This window comes from Garra rufa, chromosome 3 (genome assembly GCF_049309525.1).
Source record: "Garra rufa chromosome 3, GarRuf1.0, whole genome shotgun sequence".
NCBI lineage: Eukaryota > Metazoa > Chordata > Actinopteri > Cypriniformes > Cyprinidae > Garra > Garra rufa.
Window position 1 is genome coordinate 67,682,654 of NC_133363.1, and position 19,388 is coordinate 67,702,041.

Here is a 19,388-nt window from a genome sequence, read left to right on the forward strand (position 1 = left end):
TTTTTAAAACAAAAAAAACCTTTTACTGACCCCCTACTTTTTAATGGTAATGTACTATAAACAAAACACTATAATAAATCATTTCAAACAGGTCAATTTCAAAATTAAATGGTGAATCTTACAAAGTCTGTCAAGATGAAAATTACGAAGTTAATGAAAAAAACAATGTGCTCAAATGTTTGAGATGTGCTTTGTGTAATGCTCTGCTTTTTATGATTGTGAAATGTCGCCTCTGAGTGTTTTTGTTGTCTTTAACCTGAAATGTGGAAATCTCTATGACGATTCCAGTTTCAGGGGGAAAAAAGAACGGAAACTGTCATCTATGAAAGAAATGTTTGCACGCTCTAACGTTTTAACAAGTAGACTCCTTTTTTTTTTTTTTTTTTTTACCATAGTGATGGAGCAATACATGATTTTTCTTTGCAGCTTTACTCCAAAAGAGCATCTGCTATAAAACGAGACAGAACTACCTGAGTTAACTTTAACTAATGGGAAATGTCTTCCTCAGTGGATGCGATATCAACTGGAAGTAGCACGGAGCTGATGCAAGTTCATTACAAAAGCTCTTGTAGGTGCTAGAAGGTGATGTAAGCAATAATACTTATAAAATCCAATCAGGTGACTTGAGTGAGAGCCCACTGGGTGTGTTTGACTTACTGGATGTGTTGTTGTCCTTTTGTGGATGTTTCTGTGCTATTTTTCTACTTCTATAATAGTTCAACAGTCCCGTCATGGCTCTGTCTTGGTCCTTGTGAAAACTATTTGTCTCTTGGGTGTTAACATGGTCTTTCCCTGTTTGTTTCTGCACGCAGCCCCGTTTATTGCTTGTTCAGTTATGTAATATTCAGTTTATTAAATTTAATACAGTGTTAAAATAAGAATAACCAAGATATTGCAGATAGTACCATTTAAATGTTTGGGGTCAGTAAGTTTTTTTTGTTTTTGAAAAGGGACTTTTATGCTCAAAAAGACTAAATTTTGTTTGTTCAAAAATACAATAACAGTACGAACAGTAATATTGTGAAATATTACCAATTAAAATAACAGTTTTCTACTTTAAGTCATTTTAAAATGTAATTTATATTTGATCGCAAAGCTGAATTTTCAGCAGCCATTACTCCAGTGTTTAGTCTTTTTTCATTTCTAATATTATCAATGTTAAAAACTATGACAGTGTTTTAGTGCCACATAAAAAATAAAAAAAATCTAAGATTACAAGATTAAAAGTCAAAATATTTCAAGAATAAAGTCGAAATATTACGAGAATAAACTTGAAATACTATGAGAATAAAGTCGAAATACTACGAGAATAAAGTCGAAATATTACGAGAATAAAGTTGAAATACTATGAGAATAAAGTCGAAATATTTCGAGAATAAAGTCTAAATACTATGAGAATAAAGTCAGAGTATATTACGAGAGTAAAGTCAGAATATTACGAGAATAAAGTCGGAATACTACGAGAATAAAGCCGAAATATTTTGAGAATAAAGTCGGAATACTGTGAGATTAAATTCGTAATACTACAAGAATAAAATCTAAATACTTCGAGAATAAAGTCGGAATATTACGAGAATAAAGCCGAAATACTACGAGAATAAAGTCGAAATACTTTGAGAATAAAGTCGGAGTATTACGAGAATAAAGTCGGAATATTACAAGAATAAAGTCAGAATACTACGAAAATAAAGTCAGAGTATTACGAGAATAAAGTCAGAATATTACAAGAATAAAGTCGGAATACTACGACAATAAAGTCAAAATATTTTGAGATGAAGTTGAAATATTTTGAGAATTCAGAATATTTTGAGAATAAAGTTGGAATACTGTGAGATTAAATTCGTAATACTACAAGAATAAAATCAAAATACTTTGAGAATAAAGTCGGAGTATTACGAGAATAAAGTCGGAATACTATGAAAATAAAGTCGGAGTATTACGAGAATAAAGTCGGAATACTATGAAAATAACGTCGGAATATTACAAGAATAAAGTCAGAATACTACGAAAATAAAGTCGGAATATTACAAGAATAAAGTCGGAATACTACGAAAATAAAGTCGAAATATTTTGAGATGAAGTTGAAATATTTTGAGAATAAATTCAGAATATTTTGAGAATAAAGTTGGAATACTGTGAGATTAAATTCGTAATACTACAAGAATAAAATCAAAATACTTTGAGAATAAAGTCGGAATATTACGAGAATAAAGTCTAAATACTTTGAGAATAAAGTCGGAGTATTACGAGAATAAAGTCGGAATATTACAAGAATAAAGTCAGAATACTACGAAAATAAAGTCAGAGTATTACGAGAATAAAGTCAGAATATTACAAGAATAAAGTCGGAATACTACGACAATAAAGTCAAAATATTTTGAGATGAAGTTGAAATATTTTGAGAATTCAGAATATTTTGAGAATAAAGTTGGAATACTGTGAGATTAAATTCGTAATACTACAAGAATAAAATCAAAATACTTTGAGAATAAAGTCGGAGTATTACGAGAATAAAGTCGGAATACTATGAAAATAAAGTCGGAGTATTACGAGAATAAAGTCGGAATACTATGAAAATAACGTCGGAATATTACAAGAATAAAGTCAGAATACTACGAAAATAAAGTCAGAGTATTACGAGAATAAAGTCGGAATATTACAAGAATAAAGTCGGAATACTACGAAAATAAAGTCGAAATATTTTGAGATGAAGTTGAAATATTTTGAGAATAAATTCAGAATATTTTGAGAATAAAGTTGGAATACTGTGAGATTAAATTCGTAATACTACAAGAATAAAATCAAAATACTTTGAGAATAAAGTCGGAATATTACGAGAATAAAGTCTAAATACTTTGAGAATAAAGTCGGAGTATTACGAGAATAAAGTCGGAATACTATGAAAATAAAGTCGGAGTATTACAAGAATAAAGTCGGCGTATTACGAGAATAAAGTCGGAATACTATGAAAATAAAGTCGAAATACTTTGAGAATAAAGTCGGAGTATTACAAGAATAAAGTCGGAATACTACGAAAATAAAGTTAGAGTATTACGAGAATAAAGTCGGAATATTACAAGAATAAAGTCGGAATATTACAAGAATAAAATCGGAATACTACGAAAATAAAGTCAGAGTATTACGAGAATAAAGTCGGAATACTACGAAAATAAAGTTAGAGTATTACGAGAATAAAGTCGGAATACTACGAAAATAAAGTTAGAGTATTACGAGAATAAAGTCAGAATATTACAAGAATAAAGTCGAAATACTACGAGATTAAATTCGTAATACTACAAGAATAAAATCGAAATACTTTGAGTATAAAGTCGGAATATTACAAGAATAAAGTCGGAATACTACGAGAATAAAGTTTGAGATGAAGTTTAAATATTTTGAGAATAAATTCAGAGTATTTTGAGAATAAAGACGGAATACTGTGAGATTAAATTCGTAATACTACAAGAATAAAGTCAAAATACTTTGAGAATAAAGTTTAAATATTTTGAGATTAAAGTCGAAATATTATGAGAAAGAAGTCGAAATACTTCGAGAATAAAGTTTTGAAAGTTTAAAACGGAAGGTAAAGTATTTAAATCGGCAGCTATAAAATAAAGTAATAATAAATAATTGGAAAAGTAGAAAAGAGTAAAATTAAAAGTAGAAAAAACATTGTCAGCTAATCATTTATATCTCTATAAAATAATAATAAAAAAAAATAATATGAGGTTATTTCTGAGGAGTATTTTTAGGTTAAAGGGTTAGTTCACCCAAAAATGAAAATTCTGTCATTAATTACTCACCCTCATGTCATTCCAAACCCTTAAGACCTTCATTCATCTTCAGAACACAAATTAATATATTTTTGATGAAATTGGTTCAACCTTAATTTTATGAAGCTAGGAGAATACTTTCTGAGCGCAAATAGAACAAAAATAATTTGTTTTAATTTTTATAAATTATCACATAGACTATTTTAAAGATGTCTTAACTAACTTTCTGGGCCTTGAATCTATCAGTTGCATTGGTGTCTATGCAGAATCAAAAAGCTTGATTTCATCAAATATATCTTAATTTGTGTTCTGAAGATAAATGTCGTACATGAGGGTAAATAATTACTGACAGAATTGTCATTTTTTGGTGAACTATCCCTTGAAGAATCACTCAGTTTGAAATATAAACTCATTTTAACACAGACTCGCAGCTGCATTTTATTTTTTGAAGAAACCATCATGTATTTCATCATATCTTGTTGGGGGCTTTGCTTGTTTGGTTTCTGTCCAAATTAACCACTCAGTTTCTATCCTCAACTTTAAGTGAGATTAGATCAGTTATATGATTTTTAAGTTGACATTCTAAACCCTGTGGCAGACGTTACCCAGCAGGACCCAGAATGCTGCTTCTCCCAGTCATCCTAAACCCAGCTGTTCCCACAATCATGTCCTGGGAATCTCCATGCAGTACTAACTCTGTCCTTCTTTCTCCATGCTGGCTCCTTCCTCCCCCCTCCTCCTCCTCCCACTCCCCAGCCTACCCAGCCTCCCCAGCCACCCCATCCTGAAGTGACAGATGAGGGTTTTGAGGCGGAAGTAGATATAGACGATGAGGATGAATTCACAGACAACGAGGATGATTTTGAGCCAGAGCTGCTCTTAATGTCTTCTAATCAGCCAGTTAACCAGCCCATTCTGGCCGCTGCGCAGTCTTTGCACCAGGAGACTCGCAAGTGGTCCAGTAAGGTACTCTGCTTTCCGGCCCCGGCGGGCCGCAGCATCCCTTCTGCATCCAGATATTACTGTGGGAATGCTGAAACCAGATAGCTGCTGCTGCTGCTGCTGCTGCTGTTATTGCTTCACACTTGGGTCCGGTGTGGTTTTTTTGCTGCTGGGGTTGCCAATGACCGCGACTGGAATGGCAAGTTTGTTGTGCATTTCTTGGACAAACTGATACTGGCTTCACAAGTCACTTCCCTGCTCATTTCTGATAGTGTCACGCCGCTGTGCCCCGGTTTGAACGAGGAGCCATTCACTCAACCGCTGCTGCCAAACACTCTGCTTTTGCCAACCTGTGAAGCCATGGATGACAGTTTCCCAATGACTTCGGAATTACATGTGTTGAAGTCATGTCACATGCCTGTTTGTTTGTTGAGCACTTTTTCTAACCATTTAAAGGAACCATGTCGCAGCCATTGTAGGATGTTACATTTTAACACACTGAAACTTTGCATGCCTGTATATAAACATAACTCTCTCACTAAAGGATAATGCAGAATAAAGAAATAAATATATTTTTTAATAATTATGATTTTTTCATTAGATGGGCACCATAATGTTGACAAATTGGAGGAAAATATATTAGATTCTACAAAGCCCCTAAAGTTACGCTTGCAGAAAAAAAATGCCCTTAAAAAAATGCCCTGAAAGTTTCTCGTGCACACAAGCGAACTATGGAAACGTATTTCCGTCACGGATAAAAATAAATAAATAAATAAACCTTACAATATTACAATCTTTTTTCTTGTAATTGTGTGATATAAACTCAGAAAATATAAATAATTGACAAATAATAATTTAGATTTCCAAGAAAAGTCAGAATTTTAAAGGTAGAATTCCAAGAAAAAAGGCTGAATTGTGAGATATTAGCTTAGAATTCGAAGGAAAAATACAGAATTGTAAAATGTAAACAAAATTCCAAGAAAAGTCAGAATTGCAAAATAGTAGCTTACAGTTCCAAGAAAAAAAGTCAGAATTGTGAGATGTAAACTCAGAATTCCAAGAAAAAAGTCAGAATTGCGAAATATTAGCTCATAATTCCAAGAAAAAAGTCAGAATTGCGAAATATTAGCTCATAATTCCAAGAAAAAAGTCAGAATTGTAAGATGTAAACTCAGAATTCCAAGAAAAGTCAGAATTGGAAAATATTAGCTCATAATTCCAAGAAAAAAGTCAGAATTGCGAAATATTAGCTCAGAATTCCAAGAAAAAAGTCAGAATTGTGAGATGTAAACTCAGAATTCCAAGAAAAAAGTCAGAATTGCGAAATATTAGCTCATAATTCCAAAAAAAAAGTCAGAATTGCGAAATATTAGCTCATAATTCCAAGAAAAAAGTCAGAATTGTAAGATGTAAACTCAGAATTCCAAGAAAAGTCAGAATTGGAAAATATTAGCTCAGAATTCCAAGAAAAAAGTTGGAATTGCAAGATGTTAACTCAGAATTTCAAGAAAAAGGGCAGAATTGTGAGATATTAGCTCAGAATTCGAAGACGTAAACTCTGTATTCCAAAAATAGTCAGAATTGCAAAATATTAGCTCAGAATTCCAAGAAAAAAGTCAGAATTGCGAGATGTAAACTTAGAATTCCAAGAAAAAAAAATCTGAATTGTGATATGTAAACTCAGAGTTCTAAGAAAAAAGACAGAATTGTAAAATGTAAATAGAATTCCAAGAAAAGTCAGAATTGTGAGATGTACACTCTGGATTCCAAGAAAAAAGTCAGAATTGTGAAATATTAGCTCATAATTTCAAGAATAAGGTTGGAATTACAAAATGTTCACTTAAAATTTCAAGAAAATTTTCAAAATTAGGAGGTATTAGCTCTGAATTCCAGGGGAAAAATTAGAATTGCGAGATGTAAACTCAGAATTCCAAGAAAAGTCAGAATTGCAAAATATTAGCTCATAATTCCAAGAAAAAAGTTGGAATTGAAGATGTTAATTTAGAATTTCAAGAAAAAAGTCAGAATTGGGAGATGTTAGCTCTGAATTCCAAGGAAAAAATTAGAATTGCGAGATGTAAACTCAGAATTCCAAGAAAAGTCAGAATTGCGAAATATTAGCTCTTAATTCCAGGGAAAAAGACAAAATTGTAAGATGTAAACTCAGAATTCCAAAAAAAAAAAAAAAAATCTGAATTATTAGCTCAGAATTCCAAGAAAAAAGTCAGAATTGCGAGATGTAAAATTAGAAATCCAAGAAAAAAAGTCAGAACTGCAAGATGTAAACTCAGAATACCAAGAAAATAGTGGGAATTGTGAGATGTAAACTTAGAATTCCAAGAAAAAAGGCAGAATTGTGAGATGTAAAATTAGAAATCCAAGAAAAAAAGTCAGAATTGCACGATGTAAACTCAGAATACCAAGAAAATTCAGAATTATTAGCTCAGAATTCCAAGAAATAAAGTCAGAATTGCAAGATGTAAACTCAGAATACCAAGAAAATAGTGGGAATTGTGAGATGTAAACTCAGAATTCCAAGAAAAAAAAATTAAATTGTGAGATTAGCTTCCATACTTTCCCCCATGTGCAAGAAACTTTTTTCCTTTTAAATTCTGTGGTGGAAATAAACAAAAAAATTTTTATTGTGAGATATTAACTCAGAATTCCACAAAAGAGTTTCCCCCATGTGTAAGACACTTGTACATGCAAACAATTTTTTTTCTTAATTCTGTGTTGGTTAAAATTAATTACAAAAATCAATTGTGAAATATCAACAATTGTTCAAGATTCAAGAAAAAATCAGAATTGCAAGAATTAAGAAAAAAAAATTGGTAGATGTAAACTTTTTTTGTGTGTGTGTGGCAGAAATTAGATTCCATACTTTGCCCCAAGTGCGAGAAACTTACATGCAAACAAAAAACTTTCATGATGGGAAACTTTTGCACCTACACTGGAAAAGTATTTTTTAAAACAGTAACAAGCATGCAAATGCTTTTCCGTGGGCACAGAAAAATTTCTTGCCACGTGTATTTGTTTCTCATATTTTGTCATACAAATGTGACTTCAGCAGCTTCATGAGACCTCAGGAGACATGATAAACCTATACTAATTCCAAAAAGGCATGAGTGATGTGCACTTGATGAATATGACATGATTTGAAACACTATTTGTTTGTCTTTGTGACATTTTAGAATGTTGGAGATAGAAGTTAGATACATAGTTAGAGCTCATCAACAATCACAGATTAATAACAGGCAAAAATGATCTAATTGAACAAGCAACCGACTCTATAGGAACAGTTGGATTTTTGTAGTTATTTTACATTTTACCTATGTTTGCAAAAGTAAGTCCTCATGCTATGTCTGCATGTTTTTTCCTTCCTCTTTTAGGGTAATGACATCATTGGGGCAGCTAAGCGCATGGCCCTGCTCATGGCGGAGATGTCTCGTCTGGTGCGTGGAGGCAGTGGGAATAAGCGTGCCCTCATTCAGTGCGCCAAAGACATTGCCAAGGCCTCCGATGAGGTCACACGGCTGGCTAAAGAGGTAGCCAAGCAATGTACCGACAAACGGATTCGCACAAACCTGTTGCAGGTATCAGTAGTAGAGCTTTCATCCAGCATGGATAGATGAATACTTGCAAATCGCCTTGTTTTGTTAAGGAAGTTTCAGCTTTGTGAACTCTGGAATGTTTCTTCCAGGTTTGCGAGCGTATCCCAACTATCAGCACACAGCTGAAGATCCTGTCCACAGTAAAGGCCACTATGCTGGGACGTACAAACATCAGTGAGGAAGAATCTGAGCAGGTGAGGACACAAGACAATTTATTAATCTTTAAAGGGGTCATGAACTGAGAAACCAAAATTCCCTTGATATTTTGACATTTAAGAGGTCACTGTAATATAAAAACATCCTGTAAGCTTCAGAACTAAAAACTTCCTTGTTAGTCTAAAAACAGCTTGTTTTGAAGTCAGTCTGCCAAAACTGATGCTAATATTACGAAAGAGTGGATGAACTTAATTTTTAATGAAGTTCCAGACCACATCAGTAAAAACTTGGTCCTTTGTTTACTTCATTTTACAAACAAGGAACAATGTGATGCGGGATTTTCAGAAAGATTGAAATAGATAGACGATGCAAGTTTAGTTAGTAGTAGCCCAGACAATGTCACGTAAACATGGCTGAAGACGCAAGAAGAGGAACAGATAGATGATCCAAATCAACTGAGCTGGAACCGCTCCGATTGATTCTAAATCGTGTCTTCGATCATTCATTTCAAGCAATTCACTAGAAAAAACAACATTAAAAGAGCCATTCATTTTCAAATTTTGACATCTCTTGTAATGATTTTAAAATGCACATAGTGATGGGTGAAACAGCTTTTTGAATCAGTTAAACTTCACAAAATGATTTACTATTTCAAAGTGCTCAAATTGAATCACATATCATTTGTTTCAGATTGGGACTTCAAATCATGCATATCGAATCATTTTGTTTAGATCGGACTTCGGGAATCATTTGACTTAGCTCGGGACTTCAAATCATGTATCGCGAATCATTTGATTTAGATCAGGACTTCGGAGCGAGTTCGGAAATTATTTGACTTAGGTTGGGACTTCAAATCGTGTATCGCAAATGATTTGATTTAGATCGGGATTTCGGAGTGGGTTCGGGAATCATTTGACTTAGGTCGGGACTTCAAATCACGTGTAATCTGATTTAGATTAGGACTTCGGAGTGAGTGATTTGCAAATCATTTGACTTAAGTCGGGACTTCAAATTGCGTATCGAAAATCATTTGATTTAGATCGGGACTTCGGAGCGAGTTCGGGAATCATTTGACTTAAGTTAGGACTTCAAATTGCGTAATGCGAATCATTATATTTAGATTGGAAATGGTTTGTAAATCATTTCACAAATTGTTTCACAAATTGAAAAGTCAGAATTGCGAAATATTAGCTCATAAATGCAAGAAAGAAGTTGGAACTGAAAGATGTTAACTTAGAATTTCAAGAAAAAAAAGTCAGAATTGGGAGATATTAGCTCTGAATTCCCAGAAAAAAGTTAGAATTGCAAGATGTAAACTTAGAATTCCAAGAAAAGTCAAAATATTAGCTCATAATTCCAAGGAAAAAGTCGGATTTGCGAGATGTAGATTTAGAATTCCAAGAAAAAAGTCAGAATTGTGAGATGTAAACTCAGAATTCCAGGAAAAAAAGTCAGAATTGCAAGATGTAAACTCAGAATTCCAAGAAAAGTCAGACTTGCGAAATATTAGCTCATAATTCCAAGAAAAAAGTTGGAACTGAAAGATGTTAATTTAGAATTCCAAGAAAAGGGCAGAATTGTGAGATATTAGCTCTGAATTCCAAGAAAAAAGTTAGAATTGCGAGATGTGAACTCGGAATTCCAAAAAAAATTCAGAATCGCAAAATATTAGCCCGAAATTCCAAGAAATAAGTCAAAATTGCAAGATATAAACTCAGAATTCCAAGAAAAGTTAGAATTGTGAAATATTAGCTCATAATTCCAAGAAAAAAAGTCAGAATTGCAAGATGTAAATTTATAATTCCAAGAAAAAAGGCAGAATTTTGGGATGTAAACTCAGAATTCCAAGAAAAAAAAAATTTAATTGTGAGTGAATTGTGAATCATTTGATTTAGATCAGGACTTCGAACCAGGTTTCGGGAATCATTTGACTTGGGTCGGGACTTCAAATCACCTATCGCAAATAATTTGATTTAGATCGGGACTTCGGAGTAGATTTGCGAATCATTTAACTTAAGTTGGGACTTCAAATTGCGTATTGCGAATCATTAGATTTAGATCGGAAACGGTTTGTAAATCATTTCACAAATTGTTTGATTCAAATCAAATGCGATTTCTTTTTTTTTCTTAAGTCGTAGAAAACATCCAACCATTAAGGCAGTACAGTTATAAAAACAAAACAAAGAAAGTATACATGAATACAAATCCCTTAAGAAAATTAACCATGGTTTTACTATAGTAAAAGTGTAATACTTTAGTAGTGTTCCATTGCATGTGCTTCACTTTATTTTTGCCATTTTTTATTAGTATATTTGTATTAATCTATTTTTCTTTAGAATTTAGAATTTGAAGGAGAAGATATTGTTTAAAAAATGTAAGATCCCTGATTGAAGTAATTAAAAATCAAAAAAGAAGTGCTTGAAAAGTAATTTCACAGTATTAGTATAAACCCTGAAAAAAAATGCAGTTCATGGTCCCTTTAATATAGGATTTGTTTTAATTGGAATTAAATTGATTGTGTTTGTTTTTAAGGCCACCGAGATGCTTGTGCACAATGCACAGAACCTCATGCAGTCTGTGAAGGAGACAGTCAGGGAAGCTGAAGCCGCCTCCATCAAGATCCGCACAGATGCAGGGTTCACTCTTCGCTGGGTCCGAAAGACCCCCTGGTACCAGTAAACTGAGGACTAGTTGCTTTCGATTAGCAATTCGCATTGTTGCCTTTTCAAACACGTGGGATCTGATAAAGGGAGGCAGGCGGAGAGATCGACCCTATCTGATTCTTATACTTTTGGACATCAGTGTTCAGCTCTAGTTTCAGAATGACTGGTGTTACTTATTTTTATTTACTTGCTGGTATGGGTACTCGGTACACCTACGCTCATCCTCACGGAGGCTATTTTTGTCCTGAAAGTTTGCTGTCGTTACCTTTATCTCACACTACTGAGGTATAGTGTAGGAGTATACAGGAAGCACATTTTTAAATATATATTTTTGGTATGTTGGGTTTCCAAATTCCAGGTATATATATATTTTTTGCATGAAGACGTTTTCTATTTTGTATCGGAGAAAAATGGCACGAAGCCTCTCTCGAACAATGTTGGAGTTCATGATGAAGATGAAATTTACTTTAAATTAGTTTTTGACAGTTCAATTTTCTTATTAAAATGTATATATTTATATTTCTTATATTTCAGCAGAACATTATCACAGATCACTTTTTAGTCGCAAATATACAACACATAAAATGTTGTACGTTTTACTTTGCTATTCAAAAACCCTACGGCTGGTGGTTTTTAAGTTAAAATTCACTCTAATTAACTGTTTATCACTCATATTTATAATGAACTTTTGCTTAGCTATTTATTAAACATGATAATGCCTTTTTTGATGGGTCGTGCCATTACAGAGAAGTATTTTGCATGGCATGGTTGATGCCAAAGATTTTGTGTTTTACACTCTAGCTATCAAATAAACACATCACATGTGAAAGCTTAGATAGTTAACACTGAAATTCTTTATACTTCATTCACACTCTTCTTTCTGTTAAGCTTGTGAGAGTGAATGATTATTTACATTTGTTAAAAGAAAAGCACAATCCTCACAACAGTTGAACTGTTCTCTCTTAGCTCAGTCTGTTTACAGTTTACAGCTGTAATTTTGACGTTTCTCTGTGTGATTGTGTTTGCAATTGTAGTATATTGATGATGGAGCTGTCTTAATGTTTTTACCCATTTAAAAAGAATGGGTAACAAGACCCAGGTGGCTTGTTTATATGTGATACCTATGTATTTGAAGATGCTTAAAAGGTGTAGTTTAGCCCCCCAAAAACCTTCCTGTTGTTCTAAAACTGAAAATGTTTGTCAATGCAATGAAAGTCAATGTTGTTTTGGACCACACTGACTTTCAATGTATGGAGATATTTTTCAAAATGTCTTCTTTTGTGTTCCACAGAAGAAAGTCAGTCATACAGGTTTGGAACGACATGAGGGTGAGTAAACTAGATTTTTGGGTGATCTATCATTTTAAGGATAGAATCCAATGTGTGCAAACTGTGCAATCGTAGTATGAAAACTCAGTAGCACAAGCTCATCACCATTATTAGCTGAAGATGCACTCTGAATTTTTCTGTACAGCTACACAAACACTTTCATGATGCTTCACTGCCTTGCATTCACTTAAAAACTCTTATCTACAACATATACATTTGAAGGAGTACCTTTTCAGCCCAATATAGTGCCTCGTTGTGAAAGTTTACAGGGCTGTATTTGTATGTGTATTAGCATGTTGTGGGTTCTGATGACATTTAGAAAGGGTGAAATTACTTTGTGAATGTATATATGACACTAATGTTGACTTTTTCAGTGTCACATAGAAAAAAAACATCTTATGTGCCTCAGATTAATAAAAAAAAATCAGCTAAGGTGTTTTGTTCGGAAACTTCATTCCTGAAATATGTCACGTTTTGCAAAAGGGCTTAGTCAAAGGTGGAAACACACACAAATTTGTTTTGTTTGCAAACTTTATAAATCTGAAGGCTTTTGGTTTAAATGCATATCTCAAAATGCAGTATGCAAGCATGCAGTTCCCTTGACGTTTTACAAAATAATGCAATTGCGTGTCCTTGTGTGCAAATCCTCAAAGCTTCATTAAGGTGGCAGACCTGCATATCTACCATATCACTGCAGGTCAGTGCAACAGAAGAGATTGTATCACTTGTGCTCATAATAGCTTCATAGTGCTTGTATATGGCAAACTACTTTAAGTGTAATTGTCTTTGAATTACATACAACTTCCATTCAGGTCTGAGCTATGATGTGCTTGTGAAACAGATGAGAAGATTGCATTACTGTAAATATGTCCTGCTATAAGCAAGAAGGCAATTTTTAGTGTGTGAGGCCTCCTCAAAAGTACTTTTTTCATTCGAAGGCCACTAAACTGGCAAAAACATTTGAAAAATGAAAACAAAAAACAAGGCCTGTGACTATGTGCAGAAACTCCCAGGTATGGTTTTGTACCAATATCAACGACTGTAAAGCAGTATTGTGATTTACCATACCTTAAATCCAAACATAATACAGTTTTAATACATTAAATGGAATGTTATTGATATGAAGTTAAAGATTCCCAAAGAAAAAGCTCTCCCAATACTCTGCACTTTGCAAAATGCCAGTTGTTTCCCACAAAAGATGATACATAAATATTACAATAACAAATGTAACTGCGATGTTTTAAAAGAAACAAGGGAGATTGTGCACAAGGTTGCAATCCTGTATGATTTGTCACTTAGAAAATGGCACCTCTAATAAACTTTTGGCATATCACTGTGATACTCTGCAGCTGCCCTCATGTCCTGACCTGGAACTTCCCAGCTTTGGTCACATATTTCACACCCTTGAATGGTTTGTATTTCTCTCCGTACATGTCTAGACGATTGACTTTCAGACCTGTGAAGCAGAAGAGAGTGAAGTAAGCATAACTGTATTCATATACATTACCAGTTTTTGAACAGTAAGATATTTAATGTTTTGTAGATTTCTATTTCAGATAAATGCTGTTCTTCTGAACTTTCCATTCATCAAAGAAACCTGAAAAAATACTCAGCTGTTTTCAATATAATCATAAATGTTTTTTGATCAGAAAATCAGAATATTACAATGATTTCTGAAGGATCATGTGACTGGAGTAATGATGCTAAAAATTCAGCTTTGAAATCACAGGAATAAATTACATTTTGAAATATATTCAAATAGAAAACAGTTATTTTAAATAGTAAAAATGTTTCAAAATTAATGTTTTCACTGTACTTTGGATTAAATAAATGCAGACTTGGTGAACAGAAAAGGCTACTTTAAAAAAAAAACATTAAAAATCTTACTGTTCAAAAACTTTTGACTGGTAGTGTACCACATTTTAAAACAGTGTTTTAAGGTTCTTTACATAACACAGAGGAGTTCACAAGTCTGAAAATGGAAAATCAGCTGTTTTTATTTTTAGAATTTTGCTCCAAATGTTAAAGTGCCCCTATTATGCCACTTTTAAAGTTCCTAATATTGTTTATGTAGTAATAAATAGATTTACATAAATGCAATCGTTTTCTCAAGATATTCATTTAGTATCACCTAATTTTCCAGTGATTCTCAAACGATTCGTTCGAAGCAGTTCAAGATTCAGTTTCTCTAAACCCCTCCTTTACGTGAGCCTACTCTACTCTGATTGGTCAGATGGCCCAGTCTGAACGCTCGATAGAAAATGTAAACATCATTATTTATCATACTTAATGGTTGTGATTTAGTAGAGCCAGCTGGTTCAAACAAAATGAGTACTGAGCCATCTTTCAAGAGCAAGTGTTTGTGAATCTTGCATTGAACTTCAAGTTTAGAGAGCAGTCGTCAGGTAAAACAACGTGTTTGAGGGTGGGTCAAGCAGCTCGTGGTTGGCCAATGTAGAACATAGGCGGGAATTATGCAAATGTGTAGCCATCTCGGAAATGTGATTCAAATTACGAATGACGCTTTTAGGCTGTACTTAGGAGTCATATGATCATCAGGTTTTACATAAACTTGTGTGGCGAAATCGAAATCTTTTGTAGCATTAAAAATGTCTTTAATCTCACTTTTGATCAATTTAATGCATCCTCACTGAGTAAAAGTAAAAAGTATTATTTTTTTTTTATTATTTTATGTATTGACCCTAAACTTTTGATAGTAGTGTTTTTCGGAGATCGCATACACACGTGGAAGATGAAAATAAGTTTAGAAAGAAAAAAAGTGAACAAATAATAATCAAGTAGGGTTATAGTGGCTTATTGTGATTTTTAAATATCTTGTTATTAACAACAGTGCCTTATCACAAGGTCCTGCTGGCAATGAATAACAACCCAAGCTGATAAAAGGACACTGGCCTACCTGAGATGGCTAACTGTTGAATTTTCAGGCCAATGTTCAGACTTGGGTTCTCCTCTGGTTTAGGAGCTCCAGACTGCAGGCTGATACTTCCTTTCAGATTAGGAAGCTTTTGGGGGTTAAGTTTCCCTATATCCCACACCAAAACCTACAAGACAACAGTCAGAACTATTAGCCAACATCTAAGGGAAAGTGACATAATAACACGACTGCAATAAATCAATAAAAATGGAAGACAAAGAGTTGCATCTGACCTTTGTGACGGGGTCATAGTTGTAGGTTCCCTGAGTCGCGTTGAGGTTGGCACTGAGAACCACTTTGGGCATGTGTACGGTCACTACCAAACACTCCACAGTCTTTCCCATGGTCTGCTTAGGACCCACAGTGATGTCCAGTCTTCCTGAAGATCCAGTCTCAAAGAAACTGATGTTCTGCTTCACATATACTGGGATTGCTACAAGGCTGCAAAAAGAGATGCAACGCTTTTGATGGGCAATATCTAAATAGCTTTATATCTAAATGTTTTAGGCTTATTGCTTAACCATTTACTTTAGATCTATACTCTGCTTACTTTTGCGCACTGATGTGATACGACATCAGTTGAAAGTTTCCATCAGGGGGAATGAAGGAGATAACTCTCTCACTTTCCCATCTCTTATATCGGACGCATGGATGAAAGCTCACATCGTCCAGGAGTCTGGGGTTCTGTGGAGAACATAAAAAACACCATATTGTCCCTTGATTAATATGGGATTATAAAAGCTGCATGGATAATACTTTTAAAATGAGCAAAATGTTGTTTAAAATGATTTTAGATAAAGTATAATGTGTATAATGCTTTATCTATTGTTCTTCTTTCTATCCTTGAACAAGATACTCAATCCTCAGGTGCCTAGTGGCGGTACATGTACTCTGAACTTTAGCTAAATAAGGTTACTGTTAGATAAGAGCATGGATATGGACAAGATTTTCCATGGTAGCAGTGAAAATAACGTCAGCATTTGTATGTTATCAATCTTACTGTGAACAATTGTCTAACTGTGGGTGTTTCTTTTATCTTTTTTTAATTGACCTTGTGATGTTTAAGGAAAATGACGCTACTTCGGTTTCATCTCAAATTTAAATAGGGTTGATGACACAGCAAAAAGTATCCAAAAAGATTATGATTAAATGAATGATTATGATTAAAGGATAAGTTCGCTTACAGAATAAAAATACTGATATTTTATTCATCCCTATGTAATCCAAGATGTTCATATCTTTTTTTTCTTCATTCGCAATGAAATTAAGGTTTTTGAGGAAAACATTCCAGGATTTCTCTCCATGTAGTGGACTTCATTGGTGGCCGAGGGGTTGAGGATCCAAATTGCAGTTTCAATGCAGCTTGAAAGGGCTCTACATGATCCCAGCTGAAGAAAAAGTGTCTTATCTAGCTAAACATTCTGTCATTTTCCAAAAAACAATAAAAATATATATACTTTTTAACCACAAATGCTCATCTTGCACCCGCCTGACCTCACGCATTTTGTAATCATGTTGGTCACCCATAATGTAGGCTGAAGTACCAACCAGTGTTTACAACATGAATGTGCAAAGAAAGTCAAACACCCTTTACAAAAAAAAGGTAAAACAATGATGTCGGACAAGTTTGAAGTTGGAGTTTTTCAACTTGCCCTACCTTTTTGAACCAAAGTGACCTTTCCAATGCGATAGACGTAGACGTGCATTGCAGAGCTAGTGCAAGACGAGCATATGTGGTAAAAAAGTATATAAATTAGAATTTTTTTAGAAGATGACCCATCGTTTCACTAGATATGACCCTTATTCCTTGTCTGGAATTGTTTAAAGCCCTTTGAAGCTGCACTGAAATTGCAATTTGGACCTTCAACCCCGTTGACCACCACTGAAGTCAATTACATGGAGAAAAATCCTGGAATGTTTTCCTCAAAAACCTTAATTTCTTTGCGACTGATAACAGAAAGACATGAACATCTTGGATTACATGGGGGTGAGTAAATTATCTTGGGAATTTTTATTTTGTAAGTGAACTTCTCCTTCAAATGCTCTCACCATAAATGAAAGAGTAAGGTCTGGCATTCCAGAGAGCTTGACACAAGCATCAATAACTCCCTGGATTTCTGCAAAAACTGTAGTTCCTGAAACAGAAGAGAACACCAACATCAACCTTGAAAGGAAATACAACCCCTTTAGTGTTATGAATTCACATGAACAATTTCACTGTGAAATCAAATACCAAAAACAGTCTTACCAGACTTATCCAGGATGGCATCGATTTCTTCCACCACATCAAAGTAAGCTTCATTATTGGTGTATTTCACACCTGCTCTTCTCCATGGAATGGTGGAGAGCTGACCAGTAGGGAGTGTTTCGCCAACATTACTACTGCCTGGAGATTATGAATCAGTTAGATTCTCAACGTCACATAACCACAAACAAAATACTCAGGCATGTGGTGTCTTACCTGTGATGGTGTTGACCATTGTCCGCAGGATTGTGGGAGGTCTGATGAGTTCTTTCAAGATGTTGGATTCTGTAGCGAGGGGGAAGCCGTTATCCAACATCTCCTCCAAGAGCTCGTAGACTATGACCATATTGTCCTTGATTGTAGTCTCAGAACATTCTCCAAAATAGTCCTGCATAAATAATTATAAAGTACCATTTTATTCAACACATTCTAGAGTACACAAAGTTTGCTGAATAAAAGCATTCATTTCTTAAAATAAGATCATACTGAACCCAAACTATGCCACACCGTCAGTGGGTTATTTATACCTGAAATGTCTCTGCGACTCGATGCAGAAATTCTATTACAAAGAGTGGAGGCACTTCTGTTTGGATGACAGAAACAAAGAAGATCTTCTCACGGTAGATGTTTATGAGATAGTGATGAGGGGTGCGGATGACAGGAGGCACATTGTCAGGTTCCACTGCCTTCTCTCGCGCTTCGAAAAAATAATCGCAGACGGAGCGGCTTATGACACTCTTCCAGTGTTTCTCCAGGAATAAATCGCCAGCATTGTTTATCAGAAACAAGCTGTGAATCATGATGAGGGCTGGAATTTCAACAGGATGAGAATGGGACAATGAGAATGGGAGTCGCCGTGCTGACAGCAGGTATGAGCTACTATGTTATTCCAGTGTTATTCAATAACATTGGTTATAAAAATTACATTTAAAAGTGGTTGTTGGGATAAAACTTTAAGTGAATAACAAAAATGTACTGAGAGAACTACGAGGTAAACTCACCCACAAATTGTATGTCCACATTTATTGTTTTTTATTTATTGTTACCGTGTTTTTGTAATTGCTTTAAAGTTACTATCCAAATGAAATCCTCTGTAAAAGAAATAAAACAATGTTCTTATTACCTACAGTAATTAAGTAATGAGAATTGCACTACCAGTCAAAAGTTTTGGAACAGTAAGATTTTTAATGTTTTTTATTTGATCCAAAATACAGCAAAAGCAGTAATAATGTGAAATATTTTTACTATTCAAAATGTAATTTATTCCTGTGATCAAAGCTACTTTTTCAGCATCATTACTCCAGTCTTCAGTGTCACATGATCCTCCAGAAATTATTCTAATATGTTGATTTGCTGTTCAAGAAACATTTTTTTATTATTATTATCAATATTTTAAAAAGTTGAGTACATTTTTATCAGGATTATTTGATGAATAGAAAGACCCAAAGATCAGCATTTATCTGAAATAAAAAGCTTTTGTAACATTATACACTATACCATTCAAAAGCTTGGAGACGGTATATATATATATATATATATATATATATATATATATATATTTTATTTTTTTGAGTAGGGAAAGAAATTATAGAAATTACGTTTATAATGTTACAAAAGATTTCAGATAAATGCAACCTGAAAACAATTCTACTCAGCTGTTTTCAACATAAGAATAATAATAAATGTTTTTTTGAGCAGAACATCAAAATATTAGTATGATTTCATGTGACTAGAG

The 19,388-nt window shown here is 33.9% G+C and overlaps 3 protein-coding genes across 5 annotated transcripts in view; 2 read left to right on the top strand and 1 right to left on the bottom strand.

The window, feature by feature from the left end:
• The window catches only part of vcla (vinculin a), a 58,651-nt gene extending 45,746 nt beyond the window's left edge, over positions 1–12,905 (top strand). For 2 of the 3 annotated variants that reach the window (XM_073837467.1, XM_073837468.1), the window contains exons 18-21: positions 4,530–4,739; positions 8,105–8,308; positions 8,416–8,520; positions 11,015–12,905. In XM_073837467.1, coding sequence (XP_073693568.1) covers positions 4,530–4,739; positions 8,105–8,308; positions 8,416–8,520; positions 11,015–11,161 — 666 coding nt within the window. In that variant the 3' untranslated portion in view covers positions 11,162–12,905. The remainder of the gene's footprint in view (positions 1–4,529; positions 4,740–8,104; positions 8,309–8,415; positions 8,521–11,014) is intronic. The other variant, XM_073837469.1, reaches the window with a different exon arrangement.
• An 81-nt stretch (positions 12,906–12,986) lies between these two features.
• Positions 12,987–18,457, bottom strand: ap3m1 (adaptor related protein complex 3 subunit mu 1). Its single transcript, XM_073837470.1, has 8 exons — positions 18,181–18,457; positions 17,870–18,041; positions 17,657–17,794; positions 17,458–17,543; positions 15,959–16,092; positions 15,642–15,849; positions 15,391–15,535; positions 12,987–13,929 (listed from the first exon to the last, which is right to left on the bottom strand). Exons 1-8 carry the CDS (start codon positions 18,451–18,453, stop codon positions 13,829–13,831), a joined length of 1,257 nt encoding a protein of 418 aa, XP_073693571.1. The 5' UTR covers positions 18,454–18,457; the 3' UTR covers positions 12,987–13,828.
• Positions 18,458–18,491: 34 nt separating this feature from the next.
• Positions 18,492–19,388, top strand: part of LOC141331761 (uveal autoantigen with coiled-coil domains and ankyrin repeats protein-like) — a 26,946-nt gene continuing 26,049 nt past the window's right edge. The window contains exon 1 of the mRNA XM_073836790.1: positions 18,492–18,522. Within this exon, the coding sequence (XP_073692891.1) occupies positions 18,492–18,522 (31 nt within the window). The remainder of the gene's footprint in view (positions 18,523–19,388) is intronic.

Excerpts from the sequence above, each read along its gene's own strand:
- ap3m1 (XM_073837470.1), bottom strand. The coding sequence starts at position 18,453 with ATGATTCACAGCTTGTTTCTGATAAACAATGCTGGCGATTTATTCCTG. Across the intron at positions 16,093-17,457 it reads ACCTTACTCTTTCATTTATG|AACCCCAGACTCCTGGACGA; the intron begins GTGAGAGCATTT and ends TGTTCTCCACAG. Across the intron at positions 15,850-15,958 it reads TATCACATCAGTGCGCAAAA|CCTTGTAGCAATCCCAGTAT; the intron begins GTAAGCAGAGTA and ends CTCTTTTTGCAG.